We start from the raw sequence: 21,132 nt of genomic DNA on the forward strand, positions 1-21,132 counted from the left end.
CTAGAACTCTCTTGTTCCTCATCCTGGCCCATCCAAACACAGGCAGGGGACCATATAATTTACTATCCAATTGGGATCCTTCTGTAGTCAAATGGGACAGTGTTAATGATTATGCTAGGATAAGAGGTAAAGCCTCTTACTGTAGGTAACTGTGTTGTATCTGTGTTAGCTCTAGATCTAGGTCCCTTCACACTGTGGCCTTCAGGGTAGCCATGTGACTTCTTCAAAGAGCTCCCCTGCTTACAGCTTGCACCAGCAATAGAGGAAGGGCAGGACAGTGGCACTGAGCATTCATCCCTGACCCTTCTCTAAAGGGTCTCTACCAAGGGCGTTGCCTATAGCCAGCCACCCTCTTTACTTCTGGTGGCTGCTTCCCTTGAACCTTCATACCTGGGGTGGTAAGGAACCCCAAATTCATTAGCTCCAGTAATTCTCCCCAAACCTACCCATACTATTGTAAAAGGTCCCTTTTTCACATTACCGTTTGGGTGCCACTAGCATTCTGACTGATCTCATCACCATGCTTATATTAGGGAATAACCCCATATCCTTTACCCCAACTAAGACCTGGATATGTCAGAAGGGACCCAGTCTCCCCTTATCACCTGCTGAGCCTCTGGGCTGCGGCCATTCTGGTTCTTGCCCTCGAGATTCAAGGCTTTCACAGCTGCCTGAATCTTCTGAGAGTAACTCAGGAAGGCACCTTTTCTCAGTAGGGTACTGGAATGCTTGCTGTGCCATTTTTTGATGGCTCTGAAGTGGCGGAGAGCTTTTTTGGGATCTGCTCTGGATAAAACTTCATGGAGATGCTTTGATTTCATTATCACCTAAACAAACCACACACACAAGATGAAAGGTAAGGGCATGACAGAAGGGCCACACTGCACAATGTCACAGGACCCAGGAAGCTACAAGGAGCCCTTATGCTGCCTCTTAGGGGGACTGCACACCAACTGATAATCAAGAGCCACCACTGTGGAAAATGGACATGAGACCTGAAAGTCTTGGGAGTCATACGGGAGAGGTAGGTATACTCAGAGCCCCTCTAGAAATTGAGGAGCGATTATGGGAAGAAAGAAAGAGGGGAAGAGGATGGCCCAAGTTCTGGGACAAGCATTGGGACAGAAAGGACCCAGCACTGGAGTGCAACCCTCAACTCTGCCATCAACATCATGATCTTGAACAGGTCATAACAATTTCAGTTTCCTAATATGCAAAATGGGGTGACTAAAAGTTCAGTTAATGGTGATGGTCATTACTGGGCCACAAGGTAGGAGAGAAGTCACAATCATGTGTTAGGTAGGCCTGGGTTCAAACGCTAGTTCTACCTCTCACCAGTTGGTTACTTGAGTTGCCACACTTAGCTGCCTGAGCTGAAAAATGGACAGAATGCTGCTACCTCATTGGGTTGTGGTGAGGATGAACCCAGACAGCACTCGCCTTTAGGGCCCAGCACAGTGACACCCCTAAAATAGCAACTGTTACTCCAGAAGTTTGTGCCCTACTACCATCTGACATGATCACAGCCCACAGAGGGGCTCTGAAAATGTCAAGTGTTTCAGGGCACTGGTGGGTACTTTTATAAATCCTTTCCACTCAACTTTTCACTGGCTATGTGGACAGGGTGGCTCGAGTTCAGAGAGCTTGAATTCTTTAAGCTTGGGTGGGAGGCCCATTCCATGGCCTTGGTACCCCACCCTGGGGCACCAGGGCTGACGCTACCTCATAGTTGCTGGCCAGGAAGGGGAACTGCTTGGACTGCAGGAACTGTGTCTTGGGGATGTCCAGGCCGTCTTCCCCATACAGGAACTGCACAACGCTGCCATCACTGTCACGGACTGTCAAGTCATACTGGACGACCAGCCCTTCCAGGTGCTTGATGATGCACCTGTAAGGAAATCACTGGCTCAGCACCTATCAGGTGCACACCTTCCAGTGCAGCTCTGAAGGAGCAGGGGACAGTGCAGGGGAAAACAGGGGAACTGCTGTTGTACAGACAGGCATGACTCCAGGATAGGTCAGCTCTGAGCTCCAGCATTCCCCAGCCAGGAGCTACATTTCCTGTTGGTTCTCCAGGAGGAGGCCACAATAGTGTGATCAAGAGGCCTACAAGACACTGCTGGAGCCAGGTTCTCATGTGGCCTCAATACTGGGTTTACTGTTTGCCTCTATCATCTCCCCATCACAGAGCACCAAAAGATCAGTGTCCCTATAACCATAGGCAGGCAAGCCAGGAGAGCTGCAAGGATTCCTGAACCCTGTCAGTACAGTGTTGTCTAAGAGGTATTAATCAGGAACTAAATGCTGACATGATATCCCTAATCTAGTGGCCTTTGTCCTCAGTCCTCCTGTGGATGGCTACCTCCATTGCCCTTTCTTGCTTTCTGGTCTGGTCCTGATCTCTTTGCTTTCCTCCCTGGTCATTCCTCAGTTTATCCTGTTACCTTAGGAGAGGGTTTTCCAGGATCCTGGTTCCTCTCTGATGGCACCCACCCCAAGCTCTGAGGACAAAGTTCAGTGTTAGTCACAAGCCTTCATACTGTCCTGCCCAGAGCCTGGCAAGTTGGTAGTGTGAATACCCACCTACCTTTCACCACAAACACTGATGTCTTAGTCCTCTATCCTATGCTCTGCTGGCCTCTCAGAGCCCCAGCAGCTGCCCCTCATGACCACGTCACCAGGCATCTCTCCTGATGGCTGCTGCCACCTCATATCCACCTTCTCTTTCTCTTCTATAGTATCCTGCTCTCCATCAACCAGGTCACTTATGCTGTCATTCAGTCCTGAAAACTCTCCTGCACTTCAGTTGCCATTCATGTGCTTTGCCCACATCCACTTCTTGTCTCACTGCCATTCTGGCAGGCAGCCTCCAGCCTCCAGCTAGGGTCTCTCCAACCCAGGTTCTCTGAAGCCCAACACTGTCCTTCCCACTTCAAGCTTTAAGAGTTCCCTGCTGGCAGGTGGACCTTGCAGAGATGTTTGTACCTTTGCCCCAACAACTGCTGCTTTTCTGTTCCAGCCAGTATACCCAACTCCCTCCTCCTGTTCACCCTGACTTCAATGGGCCTTGGGGACTCGTGCCTCATACATGGTCTCTCCCATCCCCAGACTTCTCTGATCATTTTTCTGTTATTATACGTGTATTCCTGAATGACTTGGGGTGGGGGGATGGAGGTGTAACCCGTTTACAGAGGGAACTGGTCATGCAACTCAAGCCCATGCGAAGGAGGGGAGCTGGGCCGGATCAGCTCCGCAGGTTACCTCTTCACCAACAGGTTACCCAGGTGTGTCTCTACCTCAATCTCTCTCTTACTCTTCCTACCCCAATGCCCACAGGAGTCAAGGGGGAAGGAACTAGAACATGGTATGCAGGTTTGGGAAATCTAAGCTGATAAATAAAAGAAAGGACAAAGCTGGAACCAATGGGCAGAACTCTGAAGGAAGTAGTTACCAGAGTTCTTTGAAGACATAAATTAAAGGCAGGCCTAAGAGGTGTGGGGATTTACCATCTCCTCCATTTACCACCAACATTTCTTCCAGCACAGGTTCTTTGGGTTCAGGAAGAACCATTACAAAAGTCCCTAAGTCTAAGCCTCCCACACTGTAATCCAGGAGAGGGAAACTGGAACACGGGGGACCTGCTGCCTGTCTTACTGGGCTCCCTGGAGTCAAGCCTCAAACCCTCTATCAACTCAATGAGGCTGGTTACAGGCTGCTTGCTCTCCTTCCTGCCAGAGGATAGAAAACAAGCAGGTCTAAGGCAGAGAGTCCCAAAATAACACCTGTGACAGTAAGGATACCAATTACAAATTCACAGGTAGGGACGCTGGGTCTGGAGCCCTCTGAGTTATCCTGGGCCTCTGAGACTCTCAGACACAAGAGAGGCTCACCACTGTTGAACACCTTTCCCCACATTCATAATTCCCTACAGGGGATGGCAGACCTGAAGAACACAGGGCCTGTTGTGTATACCTCTGAGTGCATGCTCAACCCGTGCTGTACTACAGAACAATACATGATGTTTTCTACAAGTGTTTACCATACAAAGGATCTTCAGTGAGAGATGACAGGTACAGAGTACTGGGACACCAAACCCATTTAACAGAGACACACAGGTGTTTTTACCTTTGGAGATAGCCAGAGCGACTGGTTTTCACAGCAGTATCTACCAGGCCTTCTCGCCCTGCCATGCAGTGAAAGAAATACTCCTGTGGGAGAGAGGAACCCATGTCCCAAAGGTGGTGGTGAGCACCATGCAATTCTGAAGGCTGCTCAAGCTGATATTCCTAGCAGCCTTTCTTGACTTCAAATAGCCTGCTCCCTTCCCAGGTGTTGGGCCCTTGGCTTTGATGGCTCCAAAAGCCCCCAGTTACTTCTTCTGTCATCTGGTATCTCTTGCTTACCCTGCCTGAGGAGAGACAGTGGATCAGAAGCAACAGCTCCCATCTATAGGAGTCAAGTGCCCTCCCTGCATCCATATGTGCCATTCTTAGGGAAATACCACATGTCCCATTTCCAAAGCAAATGTACCTGGCCAAAATCAAGTTCAGTCCCACACCTGCAGTCTACTTCCAAAAGTGCCAACAGAGCTACATGTCACTTTCAAAACTTTCTGTCTGTCTGTTTTTGGTTTTTGAGACAGGGTCTTGCTATATTGGTCAAGATGGTTTCAAAGGTATGACCCTCTGGAGTAGCCAGCATCACGGATGTGCACCAACCACTCTGGCCTTTCCACACCTGGATTGCAACCCAAACTAAGAATACATTTACAATAGTAATCAGCAAATGCAAATAAATATACTTATATATATGCACATATATGAATAGGAAGATATAAAAATATCCCATTCCATTCTAGGTGGAAGAAATCTGATGTTTCCTTTATTACTCTATTCTGTTTCATTACATAAAGGAATGCTGGTCGCTATCCACTCCTGTGATTTCCTGATCCACTAAGGGTCAAAATCAGAATTTGAAAAATTCTGGTCTATTATCAAGCCACTGCCACCCCTTGCCAGAGGCCATGAACCACCACTGGAGAGTCCATATGCAGAGAAATGGAGGCGCCCACAGGGTAATCATTGGCCTTGGAACAATTCACACCTGAGACTTAGTGGGCTGGTCCCAAGCATCATTCTTTCAGAGATGCATACATCAAGGAACAAAAGACACTAATATCCAAAGAGCCATTTCTGACAAGTGTGAGGAGAAACCCTTCTCCTAGGGGAGAATTTTTGAGGAAGCAAAACTAGACATCTGCAACAGCTCCTCAATTTTGCCACCGTGAAGGAGTCAGGATAGGGAGACTTTGTGAAACTAATCTCCATGATGCTCTTCTTGGCATCCCTTTTCTAGCTGTTTCGAATGAGCTAAGAACTGATTTAGAGAGGTCACACAGCAGAAAAAGGTGGGGCCAAGGTCAGTCCTATGCATCTTTTCATTTACTAGCATACATTTACGGAGCATGATGCCATGTTAGCACTGTGCTAGCTCTGTAGTGGTGAACTTTACATGGGCCCTAGGGTCTACTGGGTAAGATGCAAATGACTTGGTATTTATCACTTGATCATTCTTGGTCAAAGTCGCTAATACCACTGAGCCTAGAAATGACAAAAGTAAAAAATATACATACAGGAGGCCGAATGCCAGTGAGAAACCTTCCAGTGACAAAGCCACCAGCCCTGGGGGTGAATTCATAAGGCTCAAAGCAGGGTAGTGATTTGCCCGATGCCATCAGTGGTGGTCTTCGACCTTCCAACTCAATCTGGCCCAGTAGACAAGAGATCTGGGCGAAAGGAAAACAAAATGAAACTCATGATTCCTGTGTGTGTTAAACAATGCTTTGTGCAAGCAGGTAAGAGATAGCTTGCTCTTTAAGAAAAGCCAGTGGAAACTGATTTCTAAAAGGTCAACCTAGACATTTAAACAAACCAGGGAAGCCATGTTTCAAGAAAGAAAAACAACAACAAAAAAACACATAACAAATGTGTCTTCCTTTTGTTGACTGAACTGGATTTTCACATTTGGAAGCATTTAAAATCAGGTGATGTTTGGAAAAGAAGCCATGTCTTATCATTGTCACATTATTCTTGGAAGGGACTCAAAGGTTCTAATTGGAAAATGGAGGCCACAGGAAAAAGGAATTTATTGTGATCCTTGTGTCCTACAGACATTGAGAGAACTCGAGCCATTGAGGTGTCTTCTTAGAAAACTGCCTGTGAATACTATTGGGAAAAAGAAAGCAATGTGTCTAGATTTCCCTTTATTTAGCTTCCTGAGGGTCTCCAGCCTTTCGAGACCACTCCTACTGCTTGTCACTCATGGAACAATAGGGTGATCCTTAAGACCCTCTAAAGGTCATCAAGATTAAAAAAAGAAAGAAAAAACAACAGATGCTAAGATTTGTGAAAATGCCTCCATAGCACCATAGAAATCTGAGATAACAGGCCTCAAATTAAAGGCTAGGTAATCTTTAGGACAATGCTTATAATGTAATATTAAGTGAAAAAAGTAGGTCACACAACATAATAGGATCTCAGCTGAGATTTTACATACACAGTGTGCATATGTAACAGGAATAGATGCAATATAATAACTAAACATAAAAGTTTATAATATATATCTACATTATATCCTGCCTGTATGTTCTATCTATAATCAGTGTACAACATTGACATGTCAACAGCAGTGGTTAGCACCTGTACTGATTTCTATATGCTTTTGTATTTTTTAGTCCTTGTCATATTTTATACAGAATTCTAATCCTTTTAAAATCAACAATGAACCTGAAAACTTCCTCTTGCCACCAGCCATCCCCGGCAAACCGGCTAAGCCACTTTTGCTCACACCTGCATCGTGTTCACAGTTGAACCTTTGGCTCCTGACTGCACCATCATTTGCAGGTTGTTCTCTGGGAACTGTCTGTGTAGGCCGAAAGGCATGCATGCCTGTGGATTAAATCAAAACACTATGTCAGTGACTTCACCCACTGTGGAAATTCCAGGTAAATTCAGGATGCAGAAGCAATAAAGCCAGAGTAGTTATCTACAGCTAAGAGTCAAATTCCATTCAAGGTAAGTGAAAGCCTCATTTGGCATCAACCTTTCACTAGAGTCCCTGCTTTCTGTGCTATACTGAACACAACCTCTGCCAGGAGCCACAGGTTCCATTTGCTGGCCAAATGGTGGCAAAAAGAAAGATGAAAAGGAAATGCGGTATATGTGTATGTGTGCGCGTGTGTGTGCATGTGCATGTGCTTATGTGAGTGAGTGAGTGAGAGAGAGAGCGAGAGATCCAGTTTATGTTTCTGGAAAGGAGCTGAGTAAAATAAAATTAAAGTTATGCCCAAGAGCCTGGCCTGGATTCCCCAGACTCAGATTAATGAAGTCCACACCACGTCCACATTTACCAGCACATCACCAAGCACCGGGTAGGAATCTTAAGGAGGTGATGAGAGAGGACTCTGGTTTAGGCCTTTGCCTGGGGTTCCAGAGAGCCATCCTGACACAGGAGAGGTGGAACCTGGGTAGGAAGAGGGGGCAGGAAGAGAGGAACTGGAGGACAAGAAGCCATTTTGAGATGCTTCTAAAGACAACCTCCTCACCCTAGCACCCTCAGTCAGCCCTGGCAATGGAGCTGCCTGCTTTCCCTGCACTGCTGGGAAGGTTCTTCTGAATAACACCTCTCAGGGATGAACTCCGTCTTCTTAACAGCAGAAGGGATGCTGAAAGCCAGGAAGAAGACTCCACAAACTCTTGACTTTTGTTGACTGTTGGCCTTGCTTCCTCCTCTCCTTGTTAGTCTGGGTCCCAAGGCCCAGGAAGCAGGGTGAGGGCAGTCTGGCCCCTCCAAATCACAGGACAGGGAGTCCCAGTTCTTGGGTGCAGTGTGGAGAGAACCAGATTTCCATCTTGCTCATGCAGGCTCTCCTTTCTCAGTTACCTCAGGCCTGGATTGGCACTGCATGTGAGCTCCCAGACAATCCCAACAATGCTGTAAGGCAGTGCTCCTCAAATACTACACATCCAGGTGAGGAAATCAATGAACACACAGCCTGGTCACATCACTTGCCCAAGGTCACATAGCAAGTATGAAACACAACCAGGACTTGAAGCCAGGCCTCATCCCTGGTTCTGTCGTGTAAGAGGGAGTAGTGATTTTAGCCCTTTATTCTGCTCTTCTGCCTGCAGTGGCCCATAGGAAACATTTCTTTCTTTAGAGCTCTTCAATGTAGTTAACTCCAAAATGAAAACATTTAAAACGAAAGCCAGTACAAAGCATTTTCTTTTAGCATTAACCTGAAGCCTTTCCAGATCCTAACTGGATGAGCCCTGGGCTCTTCAGAATGATGAATCTTACCTATCCCACTTCAAATCTCACCTAGTTAGTTGACTTTTAAATAGTCAGACTGCTCCAAATGGCCCTGGGTGAGAATCAAAATGTAATTTTTAAAAAAAAATCAGCATTCAAAAAGGTGGGGATAAGTGCATGCACTGCTGGGCTAACCTTGTTAATCTCATTGCTGTAATGGTTCACTTCCTCCTTGAACTTCAGTTCAATCATGTTATAATCTCTCTGGTCTTTTCCCAGATGGGCATCCTGCCATTTGTCTCGGACCTCATTACATGATGCAGCTTCTGGTAGGTTTAATGCAACCCTGACAGCCTAGAGCGAAGAAAGGAACACGTCAGAGTCAAATGAGTCAAATGAGGAGGGTGTGGGTTTCATTCTGTAGGACACAAGATCCCTTTATGCTGTACCCTGGCCACCCAGCCCCTCCTTACCCGGGGCCCACAGTGGATGGATTCTTCAATGATCTGCTGTCTTTTGACATCTGCCTTCGGCTTAACCAAAATGTCTTCCACGCCTGTGAAGTAAAACAGTCAAGCTCAGCAGGGACAAGGTCTGACTTCACCAGACTCTAAATTTGGTGATACTCAGGATCCGAGGAGTATGCCACAGATACAAGAAGTACCAGAACAATGATAATGATATTAACACCATTAATCACCCCCATCTCTTAAGACTATAATCCCCATTTTATAAGTGTTAAAACTAAGGCTCAACATTGAGTTACTTGCCCAAAGTTACACAGATACAAAGTAAGCCCAGGCCTGAGTTCACCCAAAAATCTGTGTGGGACGAAAGAGCTAGAAATGATGAACTTTTGGATGAAAAGCTAAATTCAGAGAAGGAAGAGAGGGGAAGAGTATCCCAGTTTGGGCTTCTGAGAGCCACGTCAGAGAGGCCACCTGTGTAATTCTGTGTGTTTGTAGACACATGGCCATGTCAAGTCTAGGTGATAGGGACCATCACGTCAGTTTCCTCAGCACTGCCTTAGGAGGATGAAAGGCCTGAGTTGCTTCATTTAAGCCCTCTGGCTCAAAGAGTTGAGAAACTGCTCACCTTGGGCAGCAGTACATCAAAGCCAATTACCTAAAACAGTGCTCTCACTTCCAACAGCAAACAAGGAGGCCCCTCTTCCTATCTTAGCATCACTCCCACCTGTCTGCCAAGTGGTGTTTCCAAAAGTGCTGGCACTTCCCACTGTGTTGGAAAGATATGGGCAGTTCTGACAACAAGGAAGCCCCTCTGTGGAATAGGGAGGGCTCAGGAATTCCTGAAGGTACTTGCAGGAGAGAATGGGGACATGTATGAGGATAAAGAGTGGGGTCAAGAAAGTGACAGGATGAGAATGGGGTTGGAGGGGGTTGCTGTGCATTGTGGAGGAGGAAGAAACACAGGCTGTAAGGTCAGGTGGACAGAACGAAAAGGAAGCGAAGCCAGATATCTTTGGAGAAGGAGCCTAGTTGGTCCCCCAAGGTCAGCAGCTGGGACCACAGGCCTGGTACTCACCCAAGGTGAAGCCTCTGTAGAGTTGCAGGTAGGCGGTGAAGAGGCGGGCCAGGCAGGTAAGAACCTTGCCGCTGGTCTCGCCCCCATAGATCTCATAGCAGCAGTGGACCAGGCCATAGGCGGAGCTCCCATAGTGTGCCTTGTCCAGCACTCCACAGAGAAGCTCCCCTTCCCTGATGATCACCTGCACAGGGAAAGGGCATTAATGCCAGGCTGCAGATGACATCTCCTTGGGAAGCTATCCTCCCTCCTTGACGTTTAACTTCACTGTGTGTGCCTCTACTGTGACCTGCCTTGAGCCCTTCATAGAAAAAAGTAGGGAACACATGAAACTGAGATAAACTTTAAATAAAGGAGAGTACATACAGTTTTAACTGCTTTTTCTGGGACTATACATCTTGTAAATCTAAACTCCCACACATTTCAGTGTGGCTTTATGTCCCTCTGCTCTCCCACCCACCCACATTTGAGGTCGAGCACCCTTGACTGAGACCTTGGGAATGCAAATGAGAGCATCCAAAGCTTCAACTTTGGCCTAGGCACACCTCATCTTGCACCTTGGGTGTAAGAATAATAAAATCTTTTCTTAAAGCATATTCCAAGGCCTGAATTTGTACTTTCACCAAGTCTTAGAAGCTAATTAAAAGAAAAGAATTCATAGCCGCAGGACATAACACACATTAGGTATATGCTCCATAAAGGGAAAAAAAAGTGACACTTCAGATCTGAATGGAGCATCCATTAAGACCCTGTTATAGGGGCATGGGTGTAGCTCAGTGTAAAGAGCATGAGACTTAAGCAGGCAAGAGACCCTGGGTTCGATCCCTAGCATGACAAAGATAGAGAGAAAAAGACTGTTACTAAGCACACTGTGAGTTGCAGACTTAGGGACACTTACCACCCAAACCACAGAGGCCTTGGGATTCTTTAGCAGGGCACCCAGGTGTGACTGGCCTGGCCTACCCTCCTTAGCCTGGTCCTGGAGGCTTAGAACTGGGGTTTTGGGACCTCATAGCAAGTTAATCATCTTGAGCCACTCAAGAGATTTTGAGGGGAAACCTGGGTTTTGCATCTCTAAGCTTTTCAGAATCGACTCCAACTTAATAATGAGGATCAGATGGTGCAGTCAGACCCTGACCCCTTTCAAAATGAAAGTGGATACTACCTTGGGAAAATCTCTCCTCTTCTGAGGTATGGTACCAATTTCTACTTGTTTTAAATCAATCTGTCTATACGCAGGAATAGAAGCTGCCAACCCAAACAGCTGGGTGACCCTACCTGGGACTCGCACATAGAGTCAGGGTTAAAGCCAGGAACAGGCTTAGGAGTTTCTTTCACCCAGGCTTTCCCGCTGATTTTTGCTTTTCCAGATAAGTTCAGTGGAATGTAGTCCTCTGGGATTATGTTTATGAGCAGTGTCGACACAACCTAGAGAGAAAAAGAGGGAAAACTGAGGGCAGGAAGAGTAGAGAAGTTTCCTTTTGGGACTTGTAGCTCCACCATCCTGTTTCTGATGATCTCAGGTACAGCAAAACCCATAGTTCTACATCTGTAAGGCAAGCCAAATCTCAGTTTTAATTCAATGATTTAGGAGCAGAAACAAATAGACACCAATAAGGACTTCGTTGGGAATTTTACTCCCCAAAATAGTTCATCTTGAAATAAACAATCCCTTAGACTTGAATTAAATTCCTGAATATGCCAAAGCAAGGAGGAAAAAAGCAAATTATTATGGGGTCAAAATAAAGAAATATCCTAGTACGTGGTAAAAAATACAACAACAACAAAGTTAGCAAGGTTATGAGGGCTGGTGGAGCTCTTAACACTGCCATCTGCCAGAAGGGATCCCTGACATGACATCAGTCCCTAACTGGATGGAAGGCTGAAGAACACTCCTCAGAGGCATGCTTTGTTCACTTTCAGGCTACCTCAAATTAGATGGTAACTGTAACCATCTATGTTGTTCAGTAACTTCCTCTCTACAGAACAGCTCTGACTTTCAAGGGAGGCAGTGGTGCAAAACCTAGGAACTGAGAGCTTTCCTACTGAGGAGCTTCACATAGGAGGCTAGCAATGACCAACCAAGGCAGGTTCACTGTCTGGTGAGGGCCCTGCTTTCTAATTCAGAGATGAAGACTTGTTTCCTCACTCAGTAGGAAGGTGAAGGAGCTCTCTGAGGCCTCTTTTATAAGAACACTAATCCCATTCATGAGGGCTCTGTCCCAATAATCTTAATAACATCTCAAAGGCCCCACTTCCTAACATCATCATCTTGGGGTTAGGATTGCAACATGAATTGGGGGGAGATATAAACATTCAGACCACAGCATGCTCTGATTTAACTCAACAGGGCCATTTGTTATAAACACATTCCTGATTCAGACTTTCAGACAAAATAAATGCTTTAGAGAACAGGCATTAAGTGACACTGATAAAAAGGACTGAGGCTTTACAAGTGGTTATTAAAATGATTTGAATAGGCTAGGTGCAGTGGCTCAAGTCTGTAATCCTAGCTACTCAAGATGCAGAGATTAGGAAGATTGTGGTTTGAGGCCAGCCTGGATAAGAAGTTTGCAAGACCCCATTTCAACCAACAGTTGGGTATGGTGGTGACCACTTGTTATCCCAACTATTCAGGGAAGGAAACAAGAGGACTGTGGTCCAGGCTGGCCTGGGCATAAAGCAAGCAAGACCCTATCTCAAAAATAATCAATGCAAAAAGGACTGATGGAATGGGTCAAGGGTTAGAGCACCTGCTTAGCAAGTATGAATTCAAGCCCCAAGAGTAAAAAAGATCTGAGTGATCCCAGTATGCCTGAGTTCTATAGAGAAGCACATCACAGGACATACTGTTTAGCTGAGTGCTGGAAACCTGGTGGCCCGCCATAATTAGCATTTTTTGTTTACCTGTATTTGAGATAGGGTCTTATTATGTAGCCTAGGCTGGCCTAGAACTCTTGATCCTCCTACCTCAGCCTCCTGAGTGCTGAGATTATCGGCATATGCCACCATGCCTGGCTTTCACAGAGCTAAATACCAGAAGTACATCTATTTGACTGGAATTAATTTTAGTATTGAAAGGCAAGGGATTTGCTACCTGGTCCAAGCTAGGTCTGTAAGATGGTCATCTTTCCAACAAGCAACTGCTAATAGAAGCCCAGGAGAGGCACTTTCTCAAGTAGGTGCTCCATACAAGATGCAGAGGGAGGAAGGTGTGCAGGGGTAACTACAGGTTGGCTTCAGAAGGGCTAAACACACAAAATCCCACATACAGGGGAAGTGAGGCAGGAACTGGCATCAACAGCCCTTTGTGTGCCAGTACCAGGCTGCACCAAGCAGTGCCTTCACAGGTGTGCAATGGCACATGTAAAAAGCAGTCAGGAAAGCAGCTACCTTTTCACATGTGCTCCAGGAGCAGGGGGACAACTGGCCACAGAATCTTTAAAGTAAGCAGACAGACTGTTTCCTCAGCAAAAGATGACCACAGAAAGGTCACATTTTCCATACCTCAGCTGTGCAGAAGGCTGGCACTATAAGGGTGAGCGGGGTGGATAAGAAAGGCAGGAGGTGAGGATTCCCTGAGATGTCTACCACAAGCTCCACTTCAACCACATGTATAGTGAGGACTGCCAGGGTAATAACCAAGACCGGAACTCGGTCTTGGAACCATCCAAAGACAAGGAAATATGGCCTGCAGCCTAATCTACAAATCAAAGAGGCTGAGAAAGCATTTGACAAACTCCAATATGCTTTCATGATAAAAATATGCTACAGACTAAGAAGAAAATGTTAACAACCTGAAAAAAGAGGGGTGTGTGTGTGTGTGTGTAAAAAGCCTAGAGCTAACATACTTGATGAAAGTCTGGATACTTTCTGCTTAAAATCAGGAAGAAGACAAGGATGCCTATACTTGCCACTTCTATTAAATGATGTATTAACGGTTCTCACAAGGCAATTGGGTAATTTACAGGTGACATATTTGTACATACAGAAAATCTACACAGAGAAACCTAAAAGAAGTGTTAGTGCTAAAAATGACTTTAGCAAAGCTGAAGGATGCAGGATCAATAGACAAAATCAGTAGTCAGTAATGTGAAGAATCTAAAAATAAAACTAAGAAAAAAATTAGCTACAATATCATCAAAAAGAATAAATGAGGGCTCATGGAGTGGTTCAAGTGGTAGCGTACCTGCTTAGCAAGTGTGAAGCCCTGAGTTCAAGCTGCAGTAATATTAAAAAAAAACAAAAAACAAAAAAACCCCCCAAAAACAAAAAACAAAACAAAAAAAACCTACTTTAGTAATTAATTTAACCAAAGACGTGTAAAGCTTGCCAAGTGAAAATTATAGTACACAGCTGAAAGAAATTGAAGATCTAAATAAATGGAAAGACATCAAGGATTTGAAGACTGTTTGGATGGCAACAGTCCGCAAATTTATCTACAAATTCAATGCAATCCCTATTACAATTCCAACTGAAGAAATGAACAAGTTGATTTTAAAACAATCTTGAAGTAGAAGAATAAGATTGGAGGACTCACACTTCCACATTTTAGAAGTTACTACAAAGCTACATAAATTAGGACAGTATAGTGTTGGCATAAAAATAGACATACTGATTGGAATATGAATGAAATACAAATTAGAGTCCAGAAATAAACCCACATATGTGCACTTAATTGCTTTTTCACAAGGGTGTTAGGGACATTCAATAGGAAAAGAACAGTCTTATCAACAATTGGTAATATACATCTATATCTATATCTCTATATTTATATATAGAGATCTAGATATGCAAAGAATGAATTTGAAGCCTTATCTTACACCATAAACAAATATTAACTCAAAATGGATCAAAGACCTAAAGTCAGAGCTAAAACAATAAAACTCTTACTTAAGACTACAAAAGCACAGGCAACAAAATAAAATAATTGGGACTTTGTCAAAATTTAACTTTTGTGTATCAAATAGCAAAACAACTCACAGAATTGGAGAAATTATTTATAGGTCATACATGTGATATGTTCTAACAGCCAGAATATATAACAAACTTTCACCGTTCAGTAAAAAGAACACAATTAACAAATGGACAAAGGACTTGAATAGACATTTATCTAAAAATATTGCAAATGGCCTGGAGGTATATGAAAAGATGTTCAGTATCATCAGTCATTAAGGAAATGCAAATGAAGAGCAAAATGACATATCATTTAACACCCACTAAGATGACTGTAAAACAGAACAGAACAAAACAAGTATTGGCGAGAGAGTGGAGAAACTGGAACCCACACACGTTGGCAGGAATACAAAATGGTGCAAATACTTTGAAAAATGATTTGGAGGGTCCTTAAAAAAGTTAAATACAGAATTACAACATGATCCAGCAATTATACTAGCTAAGAGAACTGAAAACACATGACCACACAAAAATTGGGACACAAATGTTCATTGCAGCTTTATTTGTAATATCCCCAAAGTAAAAACAACCCCAATTTATTGGGTTTGCCAACTAAAGGTGGTAAACAAAATATGGTATATCCATAAAATGGAAGATTATAAAGCCATAAAAAGGAGTGAAGAATTATTACATGCAACAACATAGATGAGCCTTCAAACATAATACGAAATAAAAGGAGCAAGTCCCAAAAGGCCACATACTGAACGGTACCATTTATATGGAATGTTTGAACTCGGAAAATTCACAGAGACACTAAGTGGTATCAGGGGAAAGGGAAAAATTGGGACTGACAGAAATACTATGGCGTTACAGATGATGATGGTTGTACAACCGTGTGAACATACTAAAACACTGAATCCATTTGAAAATGGTAATTTCTTTGTTAAACATGAATTGTATCGCCACTTGAAAAAAGGAGTCAGACAAGATGACCAGAACCTTAGCTCACACCATAAACCTTTCCTGCACTAACGTCCTAAAAGTGTACAATTTATTTCCAGTCACAAACTACACTACGAAGAGAAGACTAACTGCAACATTCCCTTAAGGTGTGAAGGGGAGCAGGATTCTAGAATTATCATTTAAAACATTTATATACTAAGCCTTAGTAATCTTTTAAAATGTTTTTAAAATTACATGGAAGTTTTGAAACACGAATATCCTTTGACCAGCAGTCATACTTTTAGGGATTCACTGAAAAGATACACCCAGAAAAGTACATTAGTATACTCAGAAACAAGTGGTGGTAGAATAAACCAGGTGAAAATTTAAATGCCTGTTAATGGAGAACAGGTAAATCAACTGCGGCACATCTGTATCATGGACTACAACACAGGAGGGGTGAAAAGAATGAGGGGATCTATATTCACACGTAGGAATGAGCCCATAACACACCATCAAGTGAACTGAGAAAGTTACAAGCAAGTACAAATAAAAAAGCTTCTGTCTGTCAACTTAGCACATAAAAACAGGTAAATGAACTTCTCCTTACATTTGGTGTATGTTAAAAATAGACGGCTTGAGTTGGCTGAGAACTCTCATACATGCTTGTATGAATGTAAATCAGTCCAGCTATATTATGAAAAACAGCATGGAGTTCTTTACCAGGCCAGAAATAGACTATCACATGACTCAGCTACACCACTGCAGAGTGCATAGTCAAAGGAAAGGGAAAAAAGCATGTCGAGGACATACCTGCTCTTCCACTTTAACTGCAGCACTGATCACCACAGTTCTGGTACAGAATCAACCTAAGTAACCAACCCCAAATGCATGGCTGAAGAAAACGTGGTGTGGGGCTGGAGGTGTGGCTCAAGTGGTAGAGGGGCTCAAGCACAAAGTCCTAACTTCAAACCCCAGTACCAGCAGAAAAAAAGCAAAATCAGAAAACATGGTATGGGATGACGGCAGGCTCAAGTAGCAGAGCATGAGATCTCGGATTTAATTCAGAGTACCTCAAAACAAAACAAAACAAAAAAACACAAAAAAACCCCCACAAAAAAACACAAACAAAACTCTATGAACTCAAACAAAATGAATTTAAAACATGGTATATGTACACAATGGAAAATATCAGCCATAAAAAGAACAAAATCCTGTCATTTGCAGCAGCATAGTTCAGAAGACATATATTAACTGAAATAAAAACTCAGGCACAGAAAGACAAATATTGAATGTTTTCACTTACTTGTGGAAGCTAAAAAGTTGATCTCACAGAAGTAGAGAGTAGAACAGAGGCCGTGAAGGGCAGGGGAGGGAGAAGGAGGGAGAGGATGGGTAATAGGTATGGGGTGCAGTTGAGCAGGAGGAAATAACTCCTTATGTTCTATAGCCCAGTAGGGTAACTATGCTTGACAACAAGTAATTACTAAAGAGGATTTTAAATGTTTTCATCTCAAAGAAGCGATAAAGGTATAAGATGATGGATATTTCCATTATCCTTATCTGATCACTGTACATTGTGTACATGAATGGAAATGTCACACTGCACCCCGTAAACATGTAAGATTATCATATTTAAAATATGTGTTAACTGAAAACAAAAATTCCTTAAAAGAATACATACCAACTGTCCACAAAAGATTACTTGGGTCAAGTCAGGCAAGGTGGTATATGCCTGTAATCCTAGCACTTGGGAGGCGAGACAGGAAGCTTGCAAGTTTGAGGGCAGTCTTGGTTGCAGGTTGAGTTCCAGGTTAGCCTAGGCTACATAGCAAGTCTCTGTCTCAAAAAAGAGATGCTCAAGTTCTACCATCATTAAGAAAATGTAAATAATAATAAGAAAAAAAAGATGACACTACAAGACATGCAGTGGCTCAAGGCTATAATCCCAGCCACTCAGAAGGTGAAGATCAGAATGATCAAGGTTTGAAGTCGCCCCAGGGAAAAATCTGAGAAGCCTCAAGTCAACCTGTCATTCCAGCTATGTGGGGAGCATAAAGAGGAGAACCACAGTCCTGGCCAGCACAGGCATAAAAGCAAAGACCTATTTGAAAAACAACTAAAAATACAAAGGGCTAGGGGCACGGCTCAGGTAGTACAGTGTCTGCTTAGCAAGTTCAAGGCCCTGAGTTCCAAACTCTAGTACTGCTCCCCCTTAAAAAAAAAAAAAAAAAGCATTACAGACCCATCTGGTTTTTTAAGACATGGTCTCTCTATGAAGCATAGGCTGGCCTTGAACATGCCATCCTCCTGCCTCAGCACCCCAAACACTGGAATTAGAGGTAAGTTTTGGAATTACAGGTATATGCCACCACATTGGCTCCATACCCATCTGAATGGCTAAAATTAAAAGAGAAAAAAAACCAAACAAACCAAAAAACCCCAAAAGAACAAAATAAATACCGTAACCATCAAGTTCTGCTGAGGATAAGTAGTACCCAGCACTCTCACAAGCTGGGGGAATGGAAGTATATACTACTTCAAGCATTTTGCATTTTGGAACACTGTTTATTAAACTAACACAAGGTTGAACATGTGTCTTATGACCTAGCAATTCTATTCCTTGAAATTGGCCCATTGAACTGCATGTATTTGTTCGATAAAAGACATACAAAAATGCTTATAGTAACCCTATTTGTAATAGCCAGCTGAAGACAAACCAAACATTCATCAACAGTAAAATGGATTACAGATAAACTTATGCACACACTGAAATATTATAAAGCAATGAAAAATGAATCAACTGCTATATGTAATTAAAGAGTGACTCACATAGATATGACTTTACTGTATGATTTCATTTATATAAAGTTCAAGGAAAGACAAAACTTAGTTCTGTGTATTGGAATCAGATAACCTCTGGAGAGAGGTGGGAAGTGGGAGGGGCCGTGGAGGGGTGGTCTGAGGGTTCTGGTCTGTGGGAGAGTTTACAAAGGTATGTTCGCCTGATGAATGTTCTTTGAGCTGTGCTCACGATCTGCAATGAGAGGCAAATCCTGTTTTTGAGTGCTCTTTCAACAAGTGACAGGAGAGCTCTCATTTGTAAATAGAAGGAAAAGCACTCAAGCGGCTGTAGGAAATGCCCTGGAGAAATGGCCTAAGACTTCATTTTCTGGGGAAGGAGAAATATACTTTCTAAGTTAAATTCCTCTTCTCCTGATTCTAAATATGACTCTCTTCTGTTGCACCACACTGACTCACAAAACAGTGAGTTACTCTTGCCCTTTTCACCTATTTGAAAAGAAATAGATTAGCCTAACCTTTTGGGAAATACTGAAAAATCTCAACTGTGCCAGAAGTAAAACCTGAGTCTGTTTTCACATTTTATTTATTTATAAAGTAATTATCACAGCCCAGAAATACTATAAAGGAAAACAGATAATCTCTAACATGAACAAAGTTATTCGGGCTGCCAACCTTTTTCTTCTGCATGTTTCAACACAGTTGCAGTTGTGTCTGCACATACAATCATGTAGTCTATTTCTTCTTCCACATTCTGTCAGAGCATTTCCCCAGAGTGCGATATGGCCTTTGCAAACCACCATTTTTAACAGCCTGTGATAGTTGGCAATGGCTGTGCCATCCTTTACCTAGCCCCAATGGCGAGTAATCCGGCTTTTGATAAGTCTCTGCTGCTGTAAATCACAGTGTTAACAGCTGCTTCTTTGGAGTAGCTTTTCTACATTTCAAATTATTTTCACGTGAAAGGGAATGAACATATTTGTGGCTTTAAATATATATGCTTTGTCCATTATTTGGTTCTATTTTGAACACATGTATGTTTAAAAAAAATACTATGAAATTCTGGATGCTTAATTATGTAAGACTTAGAATCCACTGACTTCCGAGATAACTTGAGATGGCTGATAAAATAGAGACAAAAATTGGGGCTGGAGACGTGGCTCAAGCAGTAGAGCACCTGCCTAGCAAGTGCAAAGCTCTGAGTTCAAACCCCAGTACCATCAAGAATAAATAAAGACATATAAATAGAAATAATAAAGTGGACAAATACAAACAGCAAACTAAATCACAGGTGGGCAAGTGACGGCCTAAGGGCCAAATCTGATCTACAACCTGCTCTTGTGAACGAAGTTGAATTGGGTCCTGGCCATGTCTGCACCTTTTATGACTGCCTTCATATTATAATGGCACTCAGTAGTTGTGACAGAGACTGTGTGGCCAGTAAAGTGACAATATTTACTATCAAGTCCTTTACAGGAAATGCTTATAAATCCTTGAACTAACTTATCCATCTTACAGATTTTAATTTTAAACTGCAAAAGTTCCCATCTATTCTAACTTTTATTTCTGACCAGGATAGAGTATCGGTGATCTGACAAACCCTCCCATCAGAAACAACATGAATATGCAACAGTTTTCAAGACAACACACACCAGGAAATGAAGGACAGTGATCACCAAGGATACAAAGCTGTAAGACAAATCTCAATAAATGTAAAAGGATTCAAGTCATCCAAGGTATGCTCTCTGGATACTATGGAATTAAACTGGAAACCAGTAACCAAGATACCTGGAAAATTCCTAAAAACTTGGAAACTAAATAACATACTTACAAACAATATATGGGTGAAAAAAAACAAAAGGGAAATTATGAAGTGTTCTTATGTGAATACATGTAGAAATACAACATACAGTTGTGAGATGCCTCTTAAGCAGAATGTAAGGGGGAAATTTATACAAAAAATGCCTCTATTTCTTTAAAAAGAATTTTAAATCAAGACTTCAGTTTCAACCTGAAGTTATGAGAAAAGCAAATTGAACCTGAAGTCAATGAAGGAAAGAAATAATACAGATCAAAGTGAAGTCAATGAAATAGAAAACAGAAGAATAATAGAGAATGTCAACGAAACTAAAAACTAGTTGTTTGAGTGTAATAAAATTGATCGCCCCAACCTCAGGAATGAGAGATGACATCTCTAGATGCTACAGACAGCGAAGGACAATAAAGGAACATTTTGGTGGGTCTGGAGACCTAAGGCAGATAAGTGAGTCAGTGTCCCATTCCCCATCGAGCACCATGAGCCCTGCACCCTGAGAAGGAGTTATAAACCTGCATTCCTGCACCCTGAGGAGGAGATACAGGGTCTCACAAACCTGCCATGGGGCTGATGAACAAAATGCTCTCAAGACTGTTTCTCCCTGCCTCGCCAATAAAGGGCAAACAGACCAGCTCATCTAAGAGAGGCCACATGCAAATACATGGCCAATAGAAAAACCCACCTAACTGATACCCTAACACAGAGTTAAATTGTCCATAAAAACCCCAGCCTTCACTTGTGCAGCGAGCTACTGGCTTCCGGGCTCTGATACACTTCTCTATCTGTAGCCTTTCCTTTCTCTCTAATAAATCCTACTTTAT

General features: G+C 43.0%; 1 protein-coding gene across 1 annotated transcript in view; it reads right to left on the minus strand.

Moving 5' to 3' along the window:
* The window catches only part of Polr1a (RNA polymerase I subunit A), a 66,490-nt gene that overhangs the window by 14,700 nt on the left and 30,658 nt on the right, over window positions 1–21,132 (minus strand). The window contains exons 15-23 of the mRNA XM_020179020.2: window positions 11,134–11,283; window positions 9,856–10,039; window positions 8,784–8,866; window positions 8,506–8,664; window positions 6,849–6,947; window positions 5,633–5,785; window positions 4,126–4,208; window positions 1,723–1,888; window positions 606–827 (exon numbers count right to left, since the gene is read on the minus strand). Coding sequence (XP_020034609.2) covers window positions 606–827; window positions 1,723–1,888; window positions 4,126–4,208; window positions 5,633–5,785; window positions 6,849–6,947; window positions 8,506–8,664; window positions 8,784–8,866; window positions 9,856–10,039; window positions 11,134–11,283 — 1,299 coding nt within the window. The remainder of the gene's footprint in view (window positions 1–605; window positions 828–1,722; window positions 1,889–4,125; window positions 4,209–5,632; window positions 5,786–6,848; window positions 6,948–8,505; window positions 8,665–8,783; window positions 8,867–9,855; window positions 10,040–11,133; window positions 11,284–21,132) is intronic.

Source organism: Castor canadensis, chromosome 12, assembly GCF_047511655.1.
Source record: "Castor canadensis chromosome 12, mCasCan1.hap1v2, whole genome shotgun sequence".
NCBI classification, from domain to species: Eukaryota; Metazoa; Chordata; class Mammalia; order Rodentia; family Castoridae; genus Castor; species Castor canadensis.